The following is a 19,908-nucleotide window of genomic DNA, read 5'->3' as shown; positions in this document are numbered from 1 at the left end:
TGTACAGTATGAGCCAATCAGTGGCAGTAATGACAGAGCATGCGCTGTTACGCAAAAACCGCAATAGAGTGAAGCCGCGGAAGTCGAAGCGCGAAGTGGCGAGGGTTCACTGTAATAGACTCCATATTTTGGCATTACCCATCTCATAGGGACTTGGAAGAATGCTTGGAACTAGTGACCATCACAAACATCCCTTCAGTGACTACATTCCCTGGATGCTCACCAGCCTACCCCTAGGCTTTCTGATCTTCAAACTAGCAAATTGCAAAACTACTTTAAGATGCATGGGCATGAATATACGATGCCTATGAATGTTTATCATTCCACAGAACCAATGAACCAAACCACTTATGCTTCTGGCTCTAAGGTGGGTGGCAAAGGAAGTTTGGTTAAAAAATGAAGTTCATCAGTGCCTGGTAGACCGGACCAGACACACTGCCTCCAGGGTGCACACACACATTTCCTGCTTGAGGGCTCACAGTCTATTCACCTGTAGGCTATTGCCCACAAAGAAGGGCTGCCAATCAAGGAGCAGCAATGAATGGACGAGTTATAGAAGCAGGTTTGACCAGGTTACCTAGTCTATGTTTCCTCGTCCTACCATATGAGGGGGTTCCCAGTCAACTGGGGGACATAGCCAGCTCCCATTCCTCCTTTGCCAAATAAATGCCACCAAGTACCCTCTGGTGGACCAATGTGCCACAGGCGTGGGGCCCGGAGCTGGAGGCTGTCCTGCTCTCACAGCACCCAAGCTGCAGGGACGAGTTTCGGGGTGGAGCGCATTGTTCAAGAGCTTCAATGGTGAACACAAAATGAAACTCGGTGGGAAGGGGCCATATGTCAAAGCCACAAACCAGGCAGAGAGACTGTCCCTCACCGAGGTGCACTGACAAATTAGGAGAATTCCCCAATAATTCTACTGTTTAACAGAAGGGTATTGGGCTCTGCAGATAGATCCACTGACTTGTGATCAATTCCTTCAATGCTCTGATCCCCTGGGTCGTTATCTATAGAACCACACAGATCATAGGACGGATCGCATAGGGCTGGTGTGTGTATGCAGATTATACTACATACTACAGGGGAAGGACTTAGTACTTTAGTTTGCATTCAGTAAACATGAGCCATTGGAATCAAAACTGTTGATTTTGTTGTGAAAAATAGGCTTTTGGTCCTTTGACAGCCAAGTTATTTCCCAAGAAAACATTCCGAGGCAATAAATTTAAGAGCTAAATTTAATAAAGCAAGTGAGGAATGCTCGACTAACCCTTCAATAATTTTAGTAAGTGTACTATGCACAAAGTGAATTTCAGAAATTTCATTTTCTAGGATTTCTTGTCAATTGTCTATTCAACTGAATAGGATAGTGGTTGACTATCCCTGCTTGTCAATGGTTATCGAAGTAACACAGGCTACTCTTTAGGCTTGGGAAAGAAGGGAGTCAAGGATGCTAGAAGTAATGAGCTACTGGAGCTGTTGTCTGTTTAGTTCCATGCAGCACTTCTGGTTCAAGCACTGAGCACTTGAAAAGGCAATTCCTACAAACACCAGACACCAATCATTTGGACAGGAGTCCGTATCGGTTAGCAAATCCCGTACAGAGATGAGTCATTGCTGATTTATTCTTAGAGGTGGTTGGTGAGCATAGATTCTGCCTCCTGGGAACTCATTAGAGTTCCCAATGCGATGGTCTTTCTGGAACGGATTGCCAGGCTAGCCTTCTAGGCGGTGGAAACGGCCAATTGAGTGTTTTGGCTACACGTTGAGCATGCCACCCTTTGTGCCACTCAGAATTCTAATGATGATGTCGATGCCTAGGAACCCGGGCCAAGCCACAATTACCAGCCCTGGCTCTCAGGAGAAGCCACTTGAAAAGCATACCTTGGGACAAGACTATCACCTCCACGCAGCGTGGTAGGGTCAAGCTCAAAGATAGAGGAGATGTCGCTCCCTTCGGGCACGGACACCAGGGAGTACACCATCTTCTCTTGGGCGTTCCGCAGCCGACTTCGAGATGCATCCTGATCAGGGTCCACCTGGGGAGGAAAAGTCGCCTGTCAGAGCCAATATGTCCCTAACTCTCCCTCGGTGGAGTCATTGCACAGTCCACAGGGACAGAGGAGAGACCTGAGTGGATGTCAACAGCAGGCAGTCATAGAGCAGTCAGGAAAGATGGCAGGGGTCACCTAAGCCAAGAATGTCTATGTTCTGCTTCCCTGCATTATAATACAGACACCTGGACCATCTGGGGCCACCTTGATCATTTCTGTGTAACAAGTACGAACTACAGGTGACCATGAATTTAGCCATAACCATGTCCATCTGCAGGAGCTTGGGGAGAAGAGAAGCACTTTGGGGCATATCCTGTAGATTTAGTGATGGGCAGCTGTGCTCGACCTACAATGATCATTGATCTGAGACGAAAGCCCACAGCTCCATCCACGAGAAAACAGAAAAATTAAACAACCCAATGCTAAGCATTCGTCATCAGCAATCCCGGAGTGGCCAAGAGAAATATTTGAGAAGTCTGATTAGCCCTGAAAAACAAAGACAGGTTCATAATTAATCACGGAGGGTCACTGATGACATCTGTGGGGGGACACCCTCTCCAGGACATTAGGGACTTAGCTAAGACACAGTAAACCTCTGGCAGGGAAGACTGGAGAACAACGAGGAAACTGTAAACACACATTCCAGGGAAGTGTTTCCCAAAGGCCTCCAACAGCAGCTGCCAAAGGAGGGAATGGAATGCTGGGGTGAGCATCTGGTCCTGCGGCCTCCACCCCGTGGCTCGACATGGGGTTACGCCGTGGCTAACAAGCCCTGGTCTTTCCTGGGAAAGCCACATTTTCTCCGTCACTAGGTCGCTTCCCTCAGTCGGACGCACGGCCTCCTTCCCAAGGACATGGGGAGGACTTCACTAGGAAGATGAACGAATCTAGATAAAGAACTCAGAGCAGGGAGCAAAGGAGAAGACACGCAAGAACCTTAATTCCACGGGGCCGGGTATCTACGAGTATAGGCCAGAAACGATCTGCTCTATCAGTTCAAGCTTCCATCTGTTCAGGAAAACAAAACAGAAAGGGCCCGAGACCTCTCTGCCTCTGTCCCTGCTCCGCCTCTCTCCTCCAAGAATACCCTGTTCAATTGTGGTTTGTCGGAGTGAAACAGTGCTGCGGAGGGTTGACAATGATTTCTCAGAAGTAGCCTGCCAGGTTCTTCAGCTGAGTGAGGCACCTTTGGGAAGATGCAGGGTGGACGTCTACCAGGGTTCCTTAGCAATAGTACACTTGCCACACATCCCACACCATGACTGCCCACTATCTTGTAGCTCTGTCTAATCAAGCCTTACGTTAGCTAAGGGGTGGTAGCGGGGTTAATCTGCATTGATCATTACTAGGTGATGAGGTCACAGAACTCCTTCCCAAGAGATAACACATAAATTATAGAAGCTGCCGCCACCTATCTGCAGCTAACTGGAGACCACCGCAACACCTGGACAACCTCTGAGGGAGAAAAATGCTTCGAAGAGGAGATGCTCTCTCCTAATCATGGTTACCTGGTAAAGTGTACCACATACTGGTCTCAGAATAAACCCTGACCTGGTTAGAATTTCAGACACAGAGCTGGGCTGTAGGATGGCAGCTAGACTTCAGAAACGCGAGGAGCCCTGGTAGGGTCGTGGTTATACGTTGGGCTATGATGCTCACGGTTGGCTGGCAGCAACTCCACGGGAGAAAGGCTGGGTTTTCTACTCCTGAAACCAGTTACAGTCTTGGACACCCCCAGGGATCACCATGAGTCAGCACTGACTCCATGCAGCAGGAGGGGGACCTCTAGAAAAGCACCCAGCCTTGCAGCCTAAAGCCCACAGGCCAGGGGCCCCTTCTCTGTGCGCAGTCTGCGCCTGCCACCTAGTGGACGAAAGGCACATGCACAAAAGGTTGCCAAGCCAGAGGGGCCTGGAGTTGCCTTTGATTGGCCTCAGGCAAGTGACTGAAGGGCCAGCACAAGGGCAAATGAGGGCGGGTGCCAAGGTTCAGGGAGACACATGGTCCTTGAGCAGGGGAAGGACACTTCTCTTCCCCAGCCTCCCCAACAAGCTCCACCAAAAACACTACCAGCTCACAGTGGCCCTAGGACTGCTCCTGTGAGTCTCAGAGACCGTAACTTTTCGTGGGAGCAGAAAGCCCGGTCTTTCTTCCTCAGAGAAGCCTGTGGTTCAGAACTGTCATTAAACAGAAGAGGCGTCCCCACCGCACCCCCAGAGCCCAGGTTCCCATGAACAGCAGCTCTTCCTGCGGGAAGCCGCAGCTCTCCTTCAAAGTAACCACACAGTGAGGCTTCTCCGTGCGACCCCAGACAGCAGCACGAGGACAACCAATGGGCGTGGGTCACAGAAAGGCTGTCCGTTCAGAACCATGAGGAGTAATGCCCCCGCCAGCCCAAGCGGCCAAGTGCAAACCACAACACCAGGAGCACTCGGCATGGAGGGTTTACAAAAGACCTCTGGGACACGATGGCAGAGGGTTGCACCGGGTCGTGTTTTCCAAGCCCTGTGAACACTGCGGAAGGGGAGCTTGTCCGATGGAACCCAGAGGGAGAGTTATGAGGCAGAAGAGCAAGTTGTGAGCCCAGGAATTCCATCGGGGAGCAGGACAAGAGGACTCTCCCTAGCAAGACTGAGAGAGACTCCTCTGAGCTCCTCCCGACCCCAGGACATCTAGAAAGCTAACTCTCATGGCAGAATGCAGAACACATTCCAAGGGCAATATATTTTCCATGATCTCCACCCAAACTTCTTACTGGTTTTTCCACTCCAATTTTCCTTAATCAAGATTCCATCCCCTTTCAATGTGTTCCAGAGTGGGAGCCACCACCCCCTGGGGGCGCTGGAACAATCCAAGGAGCTGCAGATGTAGGTGTCTACCCTTTATTCTACATTATGGGCTATAACACAAACGCTTTCATTACCAGGGGTGTGTGAATACGTGTGTGTATTTTTTTTACTGAAAAGGGAATGTCCAGCCAACTAAGTCTGGGACCTGTAAGAGATGACCAGCAGACACACCCAAACAGAGCAGCCCTGTGCAGTGCTTTGTTGTACTTCGTAATCCTAGCACAGAAGCAAGCAGCCACAGAAAGTCGATTTACTTCTCCCCTTCTCCAGCCTTCACTGTGGCCGTCTGAACCCAAGGGCCAAGATGACTGAGAATCTCCACAGAAAGTTCCACTGTGTGCCACGGTCTACACTAAGACCCACTTTGACTTTGCAGTAAGACTGGTTAGGTGGTGAGACAACAGGGTGTGGAACCCGAGGTCCACAGCTGGAGTAACATGCTCCCCCACACGCTCTCCGTGAAAAACCTAAGTGAACCATCACTGAGGTCCATAAGAACGGGGAAACCATATGCAAAAGGTCAACCTCTGCCGCAGGGTCAGCATTGTCTCCGGCATCAGAGACCCTGAAGGGAGGTCTCCAACGTAGGTGTGGAGACCCCTCGCCTAGACACAGAAGGCATGTCAGGACCAACAGTCCCTGCCCTGCTCAGACACGGAGATGTGACTGTTCTCCAAGGGCAACACAGAGTAAGCCCTTCTTCCAGCGCCGCATGAGGCCTCCCTCCCTGGCACGCAGTGATTCATTCCAGGGACAGGTTCTTCAATGGGCTGCAGATCCTTTGCCCTCACTCTACCACGGGAAGACAAGAAGGCTCTTTCCCATACTTACTGAGGGCTGATACTCCAGGCATTCTTCCTCAAAGTCAGGGTCTACCTGATGAAAAAGAACCATTAGGAAATTAAAACAGCTGTTGCTTTCTCCAGGGATTCGGCCCCACTTACAGAACACTCGACGGCCTGCACCCATCTGTGAACAGCTAAGAGCGTGTCCCTTCCCTCTTCACAAAACTAGCATGCCACAACAACACAGGAGCACAACACACAGGGCACAATCCACCAGTGACCAGCAGACGGCTCTCAAGTATAGACAGAAGGCACACACGGAATTAACTAGCAGCGCAGTAGTGAAAGCCTGAGGTAAACAGAAGACCAGCACCCGGTTGTTGATAATTTTGGTGAAAAGCAGTAAGTGTTAGGCTTTCAGCAAGAACCACTCTTGCCTCAGTATCTAGCAGATAGGAAACACCGTGAGCTTCGGCAAAAGCCACGTGACCAACCTCTCTCACAGCTGGCTTGCTGGTTCATAATTCCCTACCTCTGTCCCCATTTTAAATTTCAACTTAGGCTTCTTGATCTTCTGTGCTTAAATGTTTCCAAAATCATCAGTTCGCACAAGGAGCAGGCATCCCAGGGAGTTTGGCAGATTTAAACCCAGCATTCCTTGGGCCGGTGGCCAAAAAGCTGTCCTGTCACCACCCACTCATCCCCTTGAAACGCTCCACGAAGTCTCTTGAGGCAACAGGAAGTGTCTTGGACGGATGACTAGAACCTAACATGAATATGCATTGTCCATCAGAGGAACACGCAACATCTGTCGCCTGGTGGGAAGGCGGTGTGATTTCATAAAGGGGATTCCTTCTGCCCTTCAACACGAACGTTTCCTTCCCTCACACACCCTTCAGAGTCACTTATGGTAAAGTGACGTTCTTTGGTTTTGACAACCCTACCAGAAAGAGATAAGCCACTGTCTGTTCTGCTAATGCTGCAAGAAACCAGACTTTCCTGTGGAATTATTTAATAATTCATGTACTGTTTACCTGGGTGTTTGTTATATACTATGGTCCTCCGAGGGCCACAGCTTGATCACTTCTGTTACAAGTGGGGCTCGGTGGTTAAGATATGGGGAAAGCAGCTGTAAAAAGATCACCTCAAAGCCCAGACAAGTGTGACTTTCTAGCTTACTCTCTTCCCGCTTCTCTATCAGAATGTGGCCAGCAATGGAACAGGTACGCCATGCTTTCTTCTTTTTCCATGTGCCTGCCTTAGTTGCTCTTGAGTTCACTGGCCCATGGCACCCGACTGCTTGTCAGATTAGATCTGTGTCTGTAGGCCTTCCTTGGCTGATTTTTCCAAAGGCAGTCATTAGGCCTTTCTTCCAAAGTGCCTGTGGGTGCACTTGACCCTCCAACCTTTTGGTTAGCAACAGAGTCTGTTCATCATATGCACCACCCAGGGACACCCCCCCTCCAATAAGCAGGGAAATGAGGCAGAAGAAAACAGGAAAGTGAGAGGAGGAAAAAGAGTGAGAGCTTCCATTTTTCTAATTGCTACAGGTACAGGAGGAAGGGGAAGTGAGTGCATCAGCCCGGGCAGGGGAAGGAGTGGTCTGCTACTTACCTCTGCTGCTAAGTAATGTCCGGTCGCCAGGTGCTTAAATCGGAAGAGGCTGTTCCAGTACCCTGCTCCACCCCGACAAGGGTCATGTTGGACAACCTGCAAGAGGAAGGAAGACTCATAAAAGTCAGAGAAAACCCCACACACACTAGGACAAGGCGTCAGAGATGTAGCCGAGAAGTCATCGTTCAGGAGTAGCATCCACTCGCTGAAAAGAGAAATTCAGGATCTTCCAACAAACCTTTGCTGGGGAAGTGCCAACCACAGACTCACAGTGACTCTACACGTGGGACAGAAAAAGGCAGAGCCCAGCCTGCACCGTTGCCACAACCACCTACTGTGTCAGTCCATCTCGTTGTGGGCTTTCCTCTCTCTTGCTGACCCTCAACCTGACCACACACAAGGACCTTCTTCAGGTACAGGTCTCTCCCAATAACCTGTCCAAAGTAGGTGACACACAGTCTTGCCTGCCTCACTTCTAAGGAGTACTTTGGTTGTAATTCCTCCAAGACCGATTAGTTTGTTCTTCGAGCAGTTCATGGTACTTTCTATATGCTTCGTAATTTTAGCAAGTATCATAACTTCAGTATCCAAATATCATGTAAATGTTAAATGCTATTTCTCCAGTGAATAACGAAAGTCTTCTGATGAAGGAGTGGTGGTTCATGGACGAATTCTTGCCTTTCATGTGGAAGAGTAGGCCTTCACTCCTGGCCAATCCACCTCATGCACAGCAATCACTGTTCTGTCAGTGGGGGCTTGTGTGAGGCTGTGATGCCGAACAAGGGCTTTGGGACTACGACATACTAGGAAGAAAGGCCTGCCGATCTACTCCCCCAAATCTGCCAATGAAAACCCTATGGATCACAAAGGTCTCATGTGAAACAACCTGTAGGCAGCCTGGTGGTGCCATGGGCTATGCATTGAGCTGCTAAAAGTGAGGTCAGTGGTTCAAGCCCACCAAGTGGTCCTCAGGAGATGAGGCTTTCTGCTACTGTCAAGATGTATCTTAGAGGTACATTGCCATTAGGGATCACCTCTTGAAGCTGTTAATTGGTTTTCTGTTTTTCGGTAAATGAAACCCAGGGACCTTGAGCCTATAGGGAAAGAAAACAAAACAAGGGACCAGGGAGTGGGGGTAGGGGTAGATTTAGAGGAGTCGGGGAGATAAGAAGTAAGCGATGTCAAGAAACCCAAAAAGGAAAAGTATGTCTGAAAACTGATTATGGAAGAAATTATGCAATTATTCTTGACATGATTGAACTATGGAATGATGTGACATGTTTTAATTGCCAAGTTCCAGCAAATGAAAAAACATAGACCCAGGAACGAGAAATGGGCTCACACTTAAGAACAATTAGTTCTTACATCATGGCCCTGCTCGACACTTAACTTCATGAAACGATCACTGGAGTGCTACAGCAAAGTGTGGTGACAAAGCAGAAGGTGCCCAGCTATCAATTGAAATAGTGTCTGGGGTCTTAAAGGCTTGCATTCAAAAAAGCAACCATCTAAGCGAGAAGCCAACTAAGTCCACATAGAAGAAGCACACCAGCTTGTGTGATCCAAAGATGGGAAATTACAAAATTTGAATATGGTAAAGGGAAAAGTATCAGCACTAAAATTCTGAAAACCCAGTTTGGAAAAGGTTATGGAGGACAGTGGGAGCCCAAAACCCATCTTCAGAGTATCTAGTCAGACCCAGCTACTGGCAGATCCACTCTAGCCACAGGCAAGAATCCTGAGCAGCCTTGCTATCAGGCAGAGACCATTGTAATCTTGATTATTCTCGATTGAACTCAGTACTTGGCCAGTTGACCTCCCTATAAACACAGCCTGAATTTGTTCTGGGTGCAAGTATATCTTAGATGTTCCATGACAGAAATTCCTTCCCTGGCTTTTTGAATGTTGATTGAGGGGGTGCAGGGGGGTGCAGTGTCTTCTCCCTTATGTGTCATCTGTATTTTTGCCTTTATGCTAATAGGATTTTATCTTTGCCACCTTAGTGTGACTTGTCTTTCACGGTTTTCTCTGGGGTTCCCCAGCTATGAAGCACAGGAGGAATGGATGTATAATGATAGTAACTAATGCAAGGTGTTACAAGGAATGCAGGGGTGGGAATGGGATTTCTGGAGTAAACAATAAAATTGGGGGTGGCGGGGTGGAAGCACTAGACTGATCGTGATTGCACAACTCAGTTTAAAGTCGATATAATCTGGAGTGGGGAGGCACGCTAAGATAGATTTAGTGGTGACTGTACCTTGATGTGATGGAATGATTAAACAATTGTATGATATATGAATTATGTGCCAATAAAACTGTTGGGGGAAGAAAAAAAGAAAGATTTATAGCCTTGATAACCCACAGAGGCAGTTGTACTCTGTGTTGTAGGGTCGCCATGATATCAGGTAGCAAGTCTGGTGATGAGAGATTATAACCAGCAGCATTTCCCTGTACGGGGCCACAAGGAGTCAAGAGCTGCCTTGAAGGCAGCTTAAAAGTTACCAAGGAATGGTTGGACTGTAATGTAAACCACTTTTAGTCATAATGAAGCAGAAGTTAACAGTCTGAACTTCATCCACTAAAAGCACTCATGACAACAAAGGCAAACCCAGAAATTTCATAGGAAGCTGTATAAGTGGTCTGTAGATGAACTAATGTGTGGCAACACATCCACATACCTAAGTGCTAAAGCACAAAACTTGCAGAGTCTGGGCGGAAGTCCTCACAAAATAAGTGTAGCTTTAGCTCCTGGCCATGCTGAATAACTGGCACTCCTAACAGATGCTATAAGCAATGAGAAACTGCCCAAAATTTATGAAACTGCCAGAGACGATTACCAAACTGGGTGAGACACAGATCAACTGTGTTCAGGACTGGACGGCAGGCAGCGCACGGCTGCAAGCTCTGGGCAAAGGAGAACAGATCAGGGCAGCCGTGGCTCTCTGCTGGGAGCTGCTATCTGCACAGGGAGAATCCAAGCAGAGGATGTCAGGTGTGAGGCCCTGCTCCTGGAACCGATCTCTGCAGATAACATGTCCAGAGTACGCAACGAGGCCGCACCATCCTTGCATTTGGCTGCACTTTCTCCAAAACAGATAAGTTTGTTCTTCTGGTCGTCCATGGCAGTTACTCTTCTTCTACCTTAGCAAGTATCATAATTTCAGAATCAAATCACTATGTAAGCGTTAAATATTTCTCCAAGGCTGACAAAGAATCTCCTCGTGGTGGTTCACTGACAGAATTCTCACCTTTCGTGAGGAAGACGGTTCCTCCAGAGATCACCCAGACAGGGGTGGCTGGAGCTCGTGGGGCAGTGTATGGAAGAGTACAGAGAAAAAGAGCTCCAAAACCTTCACCGCACATTCCTCGGTCTTCATGTGCATTTCACTTATATTAAATACTCAGAACAGACAAATCATACAGCAGAAAATACATTTGTGGTTGCTTAAGGATTGGGGAGAGGGACAAGATTTGAGGGGAAAGAGGAAGCAACTGTTCGTGGGGATGGGGTTCTTTTGCAATGAGACTATTCTAAAACGGGCTGTCGATGACTGTGCAACTCTACAAACAGACTAAAAGCCAATGCACTGCGTGCTTTACCGGGGTAACGGCATGGTGCAGACCTCAGGAAGTTCTTCAGGCTGGAAGACTATGACAGCAGACACAAGGGTGGCTCTGCACAGAGCAGTGAAGAGCTGAACCTGACCCTGGGTAAACGCCCGCCCACCCCTGGGCTGCACTGGCATGGCCTGCGTGTTGCTATGATGCTCGAGGCTGGGTTTTCTAGAGAAGCAATGCCAATGAAGTATGTTTACGTGGAGGCTTCAAAAAGGTACTGGAAATTCCCTTTACCTTTTAATTTCATTTTCTACAACGTTTTGAAGCCGTGGGTGTGTGTGTGCGCGCGTGCACGAGTGTGTGAGAAACACACAGAGGACAGGAGAGAGAAAGAGGAGGGGAGAGAGAGAAGGAAAGAGGAGACAGAGAGGGAGGAGAGGAGAGAGAGGAGAGAAACTGACAGGTGTATACATACATGCAGGCAAATAAAAAAGCACAGCTATTAGGGCTCCGGTTCACACATGCACCCGTTCATCCTAAAGAACTTTTGTTTAAAGATATCTCTGTGATTAGATGATGGCTGTAGACAAATTCTCTTAATCATATCCTTGCCTAGATCTAATGGATGTCTACAGGCTCATCCCTCCCACCCGTTTCCTTACCTCCACCTCCCATAAGGCTTTGGAACTCGTGGCCGAAGTGGCTGACTGGCGGCCCGTGGTCCTCAGGAAGACATGCTGCTTTTTCCTGTGCTCGTCACAGGTCAGAAACTTCTCCTGCTCAGCGTGGAACAACCTCACCACATCACCCTAAGTCGGCACAAGGAGGAAGCCAGAAAGACACATTTATTAAGACAGCTGACCGAGCCTCGGGAGCAGCCAGGTACCGCCACTCCTGAAGTAACCAAACGCACCCCCTTTAGAATGTCGTCTTTATTATCATTCCACTTCATGAAAAGGACGATCTTCCAGCTTGTGTTGCAATTGACAGAATTGACCTGGAACACAAAACAATCAATATTACTTATGCAGCTTAACCAAACGCACGAGCACTGAGTCATCTGGTCCCCAATGTCCTCACTACAAGGTGGAAGCGAGGCCCAGCTCTGCCTGAAAGGCGAGCACCAGTCAGGTCACAGGACCAGCAACCCCCAGGCCTGTGAAGAACATCTGGGGATCCACCGTCCCGGTGCACAATCGCCAGGTGTGCTCCAACTACGACAAAAGGAACCACCCCTCCTGCCCCTTTGGAAGTTGTATTTTCCTTTCCCTCCAAGTTTCTCGTTCCATAGTCAGCAAAGAAAGGCCTAACGAAAACAAGTACATATAGAACGAGACGAGTGACAAAAGTAAAACAAAAGGCAAACCAGTGAATACATTCCAAGCCATTCATGAGGATCGCTGACAGCAGCAGTCACTGAGCACTAAGTATATGCCAGGTACAGGGCTCAGAGCTAACTCCCACCATCTCCTCTAACCCTTGGCAACCCCCCAACCACCAGCCATGGCCATCCTCCTCCTCCACAGAGACAAGGACACGGAGACAGGGAAGCTGCGTAACTGCAGTCACAGAACTAGAGAATGGTAGGGTTGGGATTTGAACCCACATATATCCAACTCCACAGCTTCTGTTCTTTTCTTCTTCTTTTCAATGCTTGTAAAACGACTTGTGTTCTTAACCAGGGGGCAAACACTGCTGTTACAAATAAATTAATGTTGTTGTGTCCCTTAAAAGCTTCTTACTGCTGTTAGGTACCATCCAGTCAGTTCCAACTCACAGGGACGCTGTGCACAACAGAATGAACACTGCCAGTCCTGTGCCATCCTCACTATTAGGTTTCAGAGCCCATTGTTGCAGCCACTGGGTCAATCCATCTTGTTAAGGGCATTCCTCTTTTTTCCTGCCCCTCTACCTTACCAAGAATGATGTCCTTCTCCACAGATTGTCTCTGCTGACATCGTGTCCACGACAGGTGAGACAATTTAGAGATTAAGCAGGCAAGCAGGGCAACACTCTGAAGAGTTGCTGGTGGCCTCGGAGCAGATTAAGAATTAGAAAAAGGCATTCCATCTAGGCAGACTATTAGAAAAATGTCCAGAAAAATGGGACCCAAAGGTCCCATTCTGACTGAACGTGTCAGAAAATTCTCCCCTAACAGGCAGAGCAAACTGAGAACAAGGGCGAGTATCAGCCCTCACCTGTCACCCATTGCACAGACTTACGCAAGCTAATGTGGGAGCCCTAACTCTGGCCCTCAGTTTCCTCGCCTGAAAAATGTGTACACTGCTCCAAGTCGATACTGAAGTCCCCTTCAGTATATACATGCTTTGGCCTCAAGAACACTTGCCCTTGCACCCACTTCCCACCCACTCCCAAAACTTTTTCTTACCTCATTGCAGCCTGGGTTATCCACCAGCTGGTGGCTGCTAGCATGTAGGGGCTGGCCAGCATTGACGGGGTTCAGAACAACCTTGTCGCCGATCACCACCTGGAAAGGAGTCACAGAGCTTGTTACAAAACATGACAGCAGAATGGTTTGGGAGGTGCGGGTGTGGGTAGAATAGTCATAAGACCTTATAGGACCAAGAAGAACCAACACCCTGTGAATGAAAGAATGCTCACCTTTAAAAGCCCAGCTGTGCTGGGAGAGGTGATACTTATAAGGCCAAGAGTGAAGTTTGGTCCTAGAATGATCACTGATTATACACAGGTGTTTTCAATACGGGTCCAGAACAGTAAAAAAAAGGTCTGGTCTTTGTTGAGTTCAGTGAAGGCATTTGTATCAATCAGCTCTAACTTAATTTTAGGAGTAGAAGCAGAGTACCCGCCCAAGGTAAGATCTGATCTTTGGAAGAAAAGAGACATACTTTTCTATTTGTAAAGCAAGTATTTTCATGAGTCAACAGAGACTTGATGGCAGATTTTTGTTGTTTTCCCTTTACTGACCCTGACTTAGTGGGTTGTTTCCAAAACAGATCCACTAATGGAGTGAGAATGACAGGGATGGCTCCTTGGAACATCATACCTGGCAGATATTTTTGTGACAAAGTTACTGTTCTTAAGTTTTTGTTCAGAGACCCAGTAGAAACCACACAGCTTCTGTATTTAGGCCACAATTCTCTCCAATTTTCCTTGTTTCCAAAACACTATAGTTTCCATAGTGATTCCCTCCTCCAGACAGGATAAGCCTGACTCCAACGTTAAAATTCTCCTGGTTGCCTCGGACAGTGCTGGTCAGCGGCACAGCCTGAAGTCCTGCTTAGGCTGGGAATCTGTACTTACACTGTCCCCAATGGATCGAAGCTTGTAGAACGGCTGAATGTAAAACCAGGACCCCTCATTCCCAGCCTCATCCAACGTCACTCGCATGGCATTCTTCTCCAGCAGAGCCGGGAGCCTCTTGTTCACAGTGAGGTATTTGTTACTTTTCAAATGCAGGAGCTGAAGACCCAACAAGAGAATCAGGGGAATGTCAGCCAGTCTATGACTTTGCAACCATGGCTCTCACAGCCACATAAAAAATATATCAAACATTCCTCCTTCCCTTGAGCAGCTTATGAATTCAGAGACTCACAGAGGGCCTGAGGCTGGCGATAATTAGGAGAGAAGGCAGCATGGGTAGGGGAAGCGGAAGTCAGAAGAGAGAAATAGTTTCACCCCCGCCCCAGCATAGCCTTGGATAAGGAGGATGCTGCTCTGAACAAGTGTGCTGGTAGCTGGATCCAGCTTGTGGTCTGTGTTAGTGGGGCAGGACCTACTGTGTGCAGGACAAGTCATCCTGGACACACAGGCAGGGCAAAGGAAGGGCACTTTTGAGTACCAACAACACTTCCATATACAAGGTGACCCCAATAGAGGGCTGTCATCTCATGTAGAAGAAAGTCAACGTCCTGCACGTCCACTGTGGATTTCCTAGGAATTGAGTATTGCATGTACAATTGGCTGGGGAGACTGAGGATCCAGGTAGGGAATCACCTGTCTGGCAGAAGGCCTAGACCAGAGAGTGTTGGCCCAGGTTTCCTAACTCAGAAGGCCATGAGAGAAGATGGAAGAGAATGTGGAAGAATGCCCAGTCCTCGGAGAAACAGTAAGGGTGACACAGGACTCCAATGATGAATACCCAGACTCCCTTTTTACTGCTGACAGATCTGGTTACTCAGTGAGGTAGAACATTCTAATGGGGTTATTGGAGGTAGAGGAGTCACTTGTCTCATGAGACCTTGACATCCCTTGGCTTTGACAGATGAGGGAAGACAATGGCCTTCCAAACTCTCATTGCTGCACTAGCGAGCAGGCTCTGAGCTGCTGTGCCCAAAAGCCCTGGCCTCATTAATCAACCTTGCCTATGGCAGACTTCAGCATCTAGTTAGGAGGTGGTAGCAATGACAACAATGCACAAATTGCTCTGTGACAGGCATCTCTTATCCATCCTAGGCAGCAGTTATCATCGTCGGTCGCAGTTTGCCGGCCAGCAAAGTAAAGGATGGCAAGATTCCTTGCCCGAAAATCTCAGTTAGTATGTGGCAAAACCTAACTTGGAATTCTCTTAAAGAGATTAGATTTTTAACCCGGATGCCCATCGTTCACCCTTAGTTCAAGCCACATTCTCCACCCTAACCAAACAGGGGTGTCTGGTTACTGTAGGTGTCTGGCCACAGGGTTGGCTCACTGTTATAGCTGATGCTGACATCCACCTGCCCCTGCTGTCCAGTCTCAACTGATCAGGACCTGAAAAGGTGGTGAGACGGACATGACCTAGCTGCAAAAGGATTCAGGGAGTTCTTTTCACTATTTCAAAAAGCCCAATATAAACAAGCCATTTAATCACAGTTACGGTTTTATCAATTTGACATTCCTGCTTTCCCATGCTGCTGCTGATCCTTGCTCTATAACCCAGTATGAATAAAACTGGGACGGAATTCCTTTATAATTAGTAAAGTTTACGAGCTAAGCAAAACCTTTCAAAATGGAAACAATTAAGGGAGATAAGGAAATGGGCCCGATGCTTACAACTTTATACCCTTTGTACCCAGGTCAACGTGACCTGGTGACTGGACTAATAGAGAGAGGCCAAATTTGGTACTCGACTTCCTCACATACTGCTTTCTCTAAGGCTGCATAGACCCACGCTACTCTGAACAGCGCCAGCAATGGCTGTCTCCTGACTCTGCTGTATCTCCATGGGTGTGTAAAGGTATGAGAGATAAACAAAGCCTACATGCCATGAGAAAAGACACAAGGACTGTCTTCAAATAAATAAATAAAAAGAAGAAGAACTTTCAAAGAATGCAGGTTGATCAAAAGTGCAAGAGCCAGTGTTCTTTTCAGGCGCGTCCTTTCCCGTTTGAAGTGTTGACAGACAGGTTAAAGGATCAGTGATTCCGACCCTGAGGGACCCAGCTCAAAAGCCCGCGACTCTCCCCCACGGCCAGAACTGTCTGCATGGGGTCCTACAGGGGGGTGTCCAGAGCCTGTTTCATTCCCTCCATTCCTTGTCATGCCTCAGCTCCAGAGAAGAGCCCCCAGCACCCACCTGGATCACATTGCCATACTGGATGACGGTCCCCAGCAATTTCCTGTTTTCTGTCTCATTCTGCTTCTTTTCCAGGTCTGCAGCATGCTGGACATAAAGAAGGAACATTGGTCACACAGAACGAACTATAAGGTCTCTTTCTCTAAAGGCTGCCAGGCAGTAAATACTTACAAGAATCACAGAAATAAGCAAAGAAACAAGAACACCCGGAGGCTAAGTGACATGAGCAAGGGGATCAAAACCCCAAGCCATGACCTTTGTTTTGTTCACCTTGTTGGGGCTCTGAAAACACAGTATTGTCTCTTCCAGGAGTTCATAATGCCTGCAGGGGTGAGGCTCAGCCAAAGCGCATGGCAGGACACTGGTGTGGCCCTTTACCATTTGTCCAAAAGCTTTTCATGGCTTTAGGGTTTCAACCCAATCCTGGCTTTGGGTGCTTTCTCATTTGAGGACGGTGTTGTTATTTTACATCCATGTGTCTCAGTTTACTCTTTTGCCAAATGATCATCAGGAATCACCTGGTGCGAGTGAGTGAGTCCCTGTGGCACTCATAAAGTGTTAGCCACTCTGGTTAGATGTCAATAATAATCATCTGTCCTCATTACACTTCCCTGAGCAGATAGCATTATCCAACGTTGAAAAATAAGAAATAGCGCCCAAGAAGGTCAAAACTGCGGTTGACATCACATTTGTTGGGCGATGGGTACAAACCAGTTTTCTTGTACTATTTCCTTGACTTCAGTGTGCAATTGAAATTTTCCTCAGTAATGTGTCTTCTAAAAATCACACCTCTATTAAAGCGGAAGAGGACATCCTCAAACCTACATTAGGGAACTCAATTCTTCAGCGTTAATAAGTGACGTCGGGAGCCATCACCCGTCCAAACACCACTGGGAGACAGTCACAGTGAAGATGAACGGAGGGCCTGGTCGGCCAGGGCCACCACCTTCAACAGTCACGTTTCTCTCCTTTGCCTGTACGAGCCTGGAAGTGCTGTTAGCATAGCACAGCCACGCTGCATCTGAGGCAGGGCCCCAGGGCAGAGTGGGTTACAGGTTGCAGGGCAGACCACAAGGTCAGATAAAGCTTTTCTCCCAAAAAGATTCCACTCTTGGGAACGCACAGGGGTCATTCTGCTTTGTCCTATACAGTCACTCGGAGGCAGAACAGACTTGATAGCAATGTGTGAGAAGCAGTCTGTTGTTCCAGCCCTCGCTCCAATCCTAGGCGGAGGCAAATGAGAAGTAAACCTCAGGGGGAAAAATCTGACAACTAATCTGGTGGACAATAAATCCACGACAACTTCCAATGTTCTCTTCCTAGAGGTTTCTCCTTTCATTGCATGCATGGTGTTAATGGTAAAGATCTCAGGTAAACAGTCTTGGGGACTTGATCTGGACTCCCTCGTACACCAGCTCACTCTGTTATCTTGACCAGATCACGTAAATCTTACTAAGCCTCACTCAGTATTCTCATCTCCAAATTACAAACAGTACAAACCTTACAGGTTTGTTTGCACCCGCTGTAAATATTAGGTGGAATAAATGCAGACACTGTTGATAAAAGCAATAAAATGTTAACCATGACTATTAGGCACACGTTCCTAAAACTAAGAAATGTTCCAATGATAAGAATGTGAAAAGCTGAGCTAAATTGTCCAAGTTAAGTATCTTTTCCATAAAAAATTAAAGACATAAATAAGTATCTTTTCCATTTCCTTCAAATGTTAGCAGTTGTTCCACCTGTACCTGAGGAGCAAGTGTTCTTAGGAAGGTACATCTGGTGAGAAAGAGAAATGGTATGAATCAATTTTAAACCCAAAAGAAACCAGACCACAGACAGGCAGTCTGTTAGTCTGGGTTGACTAGAGAAACAAATTCATAGACACTCATATGTGTTTAAGAGAGCAATCGTATACTGGGAAAACATCCCAGCCCAGTCCAGATCAAGTCCATAAGTCCAATATTAGCCTATATGTCCATTACCAATCTATAAATTCCTCTTCAGACTCACACAACACATGCAATGACACCGAATGCAGGAAGACCGCAGGCCGGTGGGTGGAAAGTCAGTGGTGATGGAAGCAACTCAGCCCTGGCAAGGGTCTCACATGGCTCCTCCAGCTCCAGTGCTTTAGCGCAGCCCCATGTGTCTTGTCAGCAGAAAGACGAAGCAGAGAGTCTCTGTGTATCTGGCCTCCAGTGAGCTATTTATCTCCGTGGAGCCTCCAAATGAAGTCATCAAGCTGAGACCTGATTGACAGCCTAGACTCCACGCCTTCGCAAGTTGACACCAGATTATGTAACTACCACACACCACAACTTGGCACGTTAACACTTTCACACAGCTTTTTAGCCATATATAATTTTCAAACAAACAATGAAAAATCATATTTGTACCTAACCAGATAAAACGAAAATGCATACAGTTAAAAAATGGGCACCCTCATTAAAACGGAACATTCTATAAGTGAACAACACAATATTCTATGCTTAACAATTGTAGTTAAGTAACACCAACACCTTAATCCTATAATTCTTTTAATACATTGCCCCACCTATGAAAGTTTGTAAGCCAACCACTTCATGCATTTATATTGAGTACAGCTCACTGCAAGTCTATCCCATCTCAGCTCTTTAAAACAATGGCCCATTCGGAGGCATAGGTCTCTCTCGCTCTCACTGTCATCCTCTCTCTCCCTGCCTTCCTCTCAGCGAGTTACCATTCTCCTATTCTCAGTTACAGTACAGAATAAAAGCCACTGAGATGAAGGCATGTCGCCCCGATGTAGGTCACATGGAAACTCCTGGCTTCCACATGGCTCTTGTGGAATTCCCCTTGACTCTCTTTCCTGCCATAAACCAGAAGGACAAAGCCCAAGTGACTCGTCAATTCCGACGTACAGCGATCGACCTTGTGTGTGCCAGGGCAGAATTGGCTCTTTTTCAGAAGTGGAGCACCAGGCCTTTCTTCCAAGCCACCTCTGGGCAGACTCAAACCTCCAACCTTTCCATTAGCTCAGAACACACCAGCAGTTTGTGCCACCTCAGAGTGCCCCTTTCCACACAGTAAACACTCCCCCTGGATTCCTTTCCACACCTGGTTTCCTTGTTTACATGCCTGTGCTTCACCTCTCTAGGTCTCTGCGGCACCTATGGGTTCTGCAGTTGTTTTACAAAGCAAAGGCAAAAATTGGACCTGGCATGAGCGTTTGTACTTTGTAGCGTGCCATGCTGTACTTCCAGTTAAGCAGCACTCCTCTAATACATGCTGAAAATGCAAGACAAGGGAATTTCCAAGGGGAAAAAAAGCAATGAATTCAGTAAAACAAAATGTCCAATTCCAACAGGCAAAAGCCACTTTCCTCTGCTCTTGGCATACCAGATCCACAGTAGTGTTTCCTGGACTTCAGGGGTGCATTGCTGTTGTTGTCAGCTGCCGTCACAGCTCATGGTGACACCAGGCACAACAGAAGGAAGCCCTGCCTGGCCTGTGCCATCCACAATATGAGTGTGAAT

General features: G+C 47.6%; 1 protein-coding gene across 1 annotated transcript in view; it reads right to left on the bottom strand.

Annotated features, from left to right (window-relative positions):
• Nucleotides 1–19,908, bottom strand: part of ITPR1 (inositol 1,4,5-trisphosphate receptor type 1) — a 413,260-nt gene that overhangs the window by 210,484 nt on the left and 182,868 nt on the right. The window contains exons 6-13 of the mRNA XM_045285628.1: nt 16,391–16,477; nt 14,140–14,298; nt 13,247–13,345; nt 11,771–11,854; nt 11,520–11,666; nt 7,300–7,395; nt 5,732–5,776; nt 1,882–2,036 (exon numbers count right to left, since the gene is read on the bottom strand). Of these exons, the coding sequence (XP_045141563.1) occupies nt 1,882–2,036; nt 5,732–5,776; nt 7,300–7,395; nt 11,520–11,666; nt 11,771–11,854; nt 13,247–13,345; nt 14,140–14,298; nt 16,391–16,477 (872 nt within the window). The remainder of the gene's footprint in view (nt 1–1,881; nt 2,037–5,731; nt 5,777–7,299; nt 7,396–11,519; nt 11,667–11,770; nt 11,855–13,246; nt 13,346–14,139; nt 14,299–16,390; nt 16,478–19,908) is intronic.

The sequence above is a fragment of the Echinops telfairi genome, unplaced genomic scaffold (assembly GCF_000313985.2).
Source record: "Echinops telfairi isolate 266 unplaced genomic scaffold, ASM31398v2 ScPeMD7_7474;HRSCAF=8512, whole genome shotgun sequence".
Lineage (NCBI taxonomy): Eukaryota > Metazoa > Chordata > Mammalia > Afrosoricida > Tenrecidae > Echinops > Echinops telfairi.
This window is presented reverse-complemented; position numbering and strand designations above follow the sequence as displayed.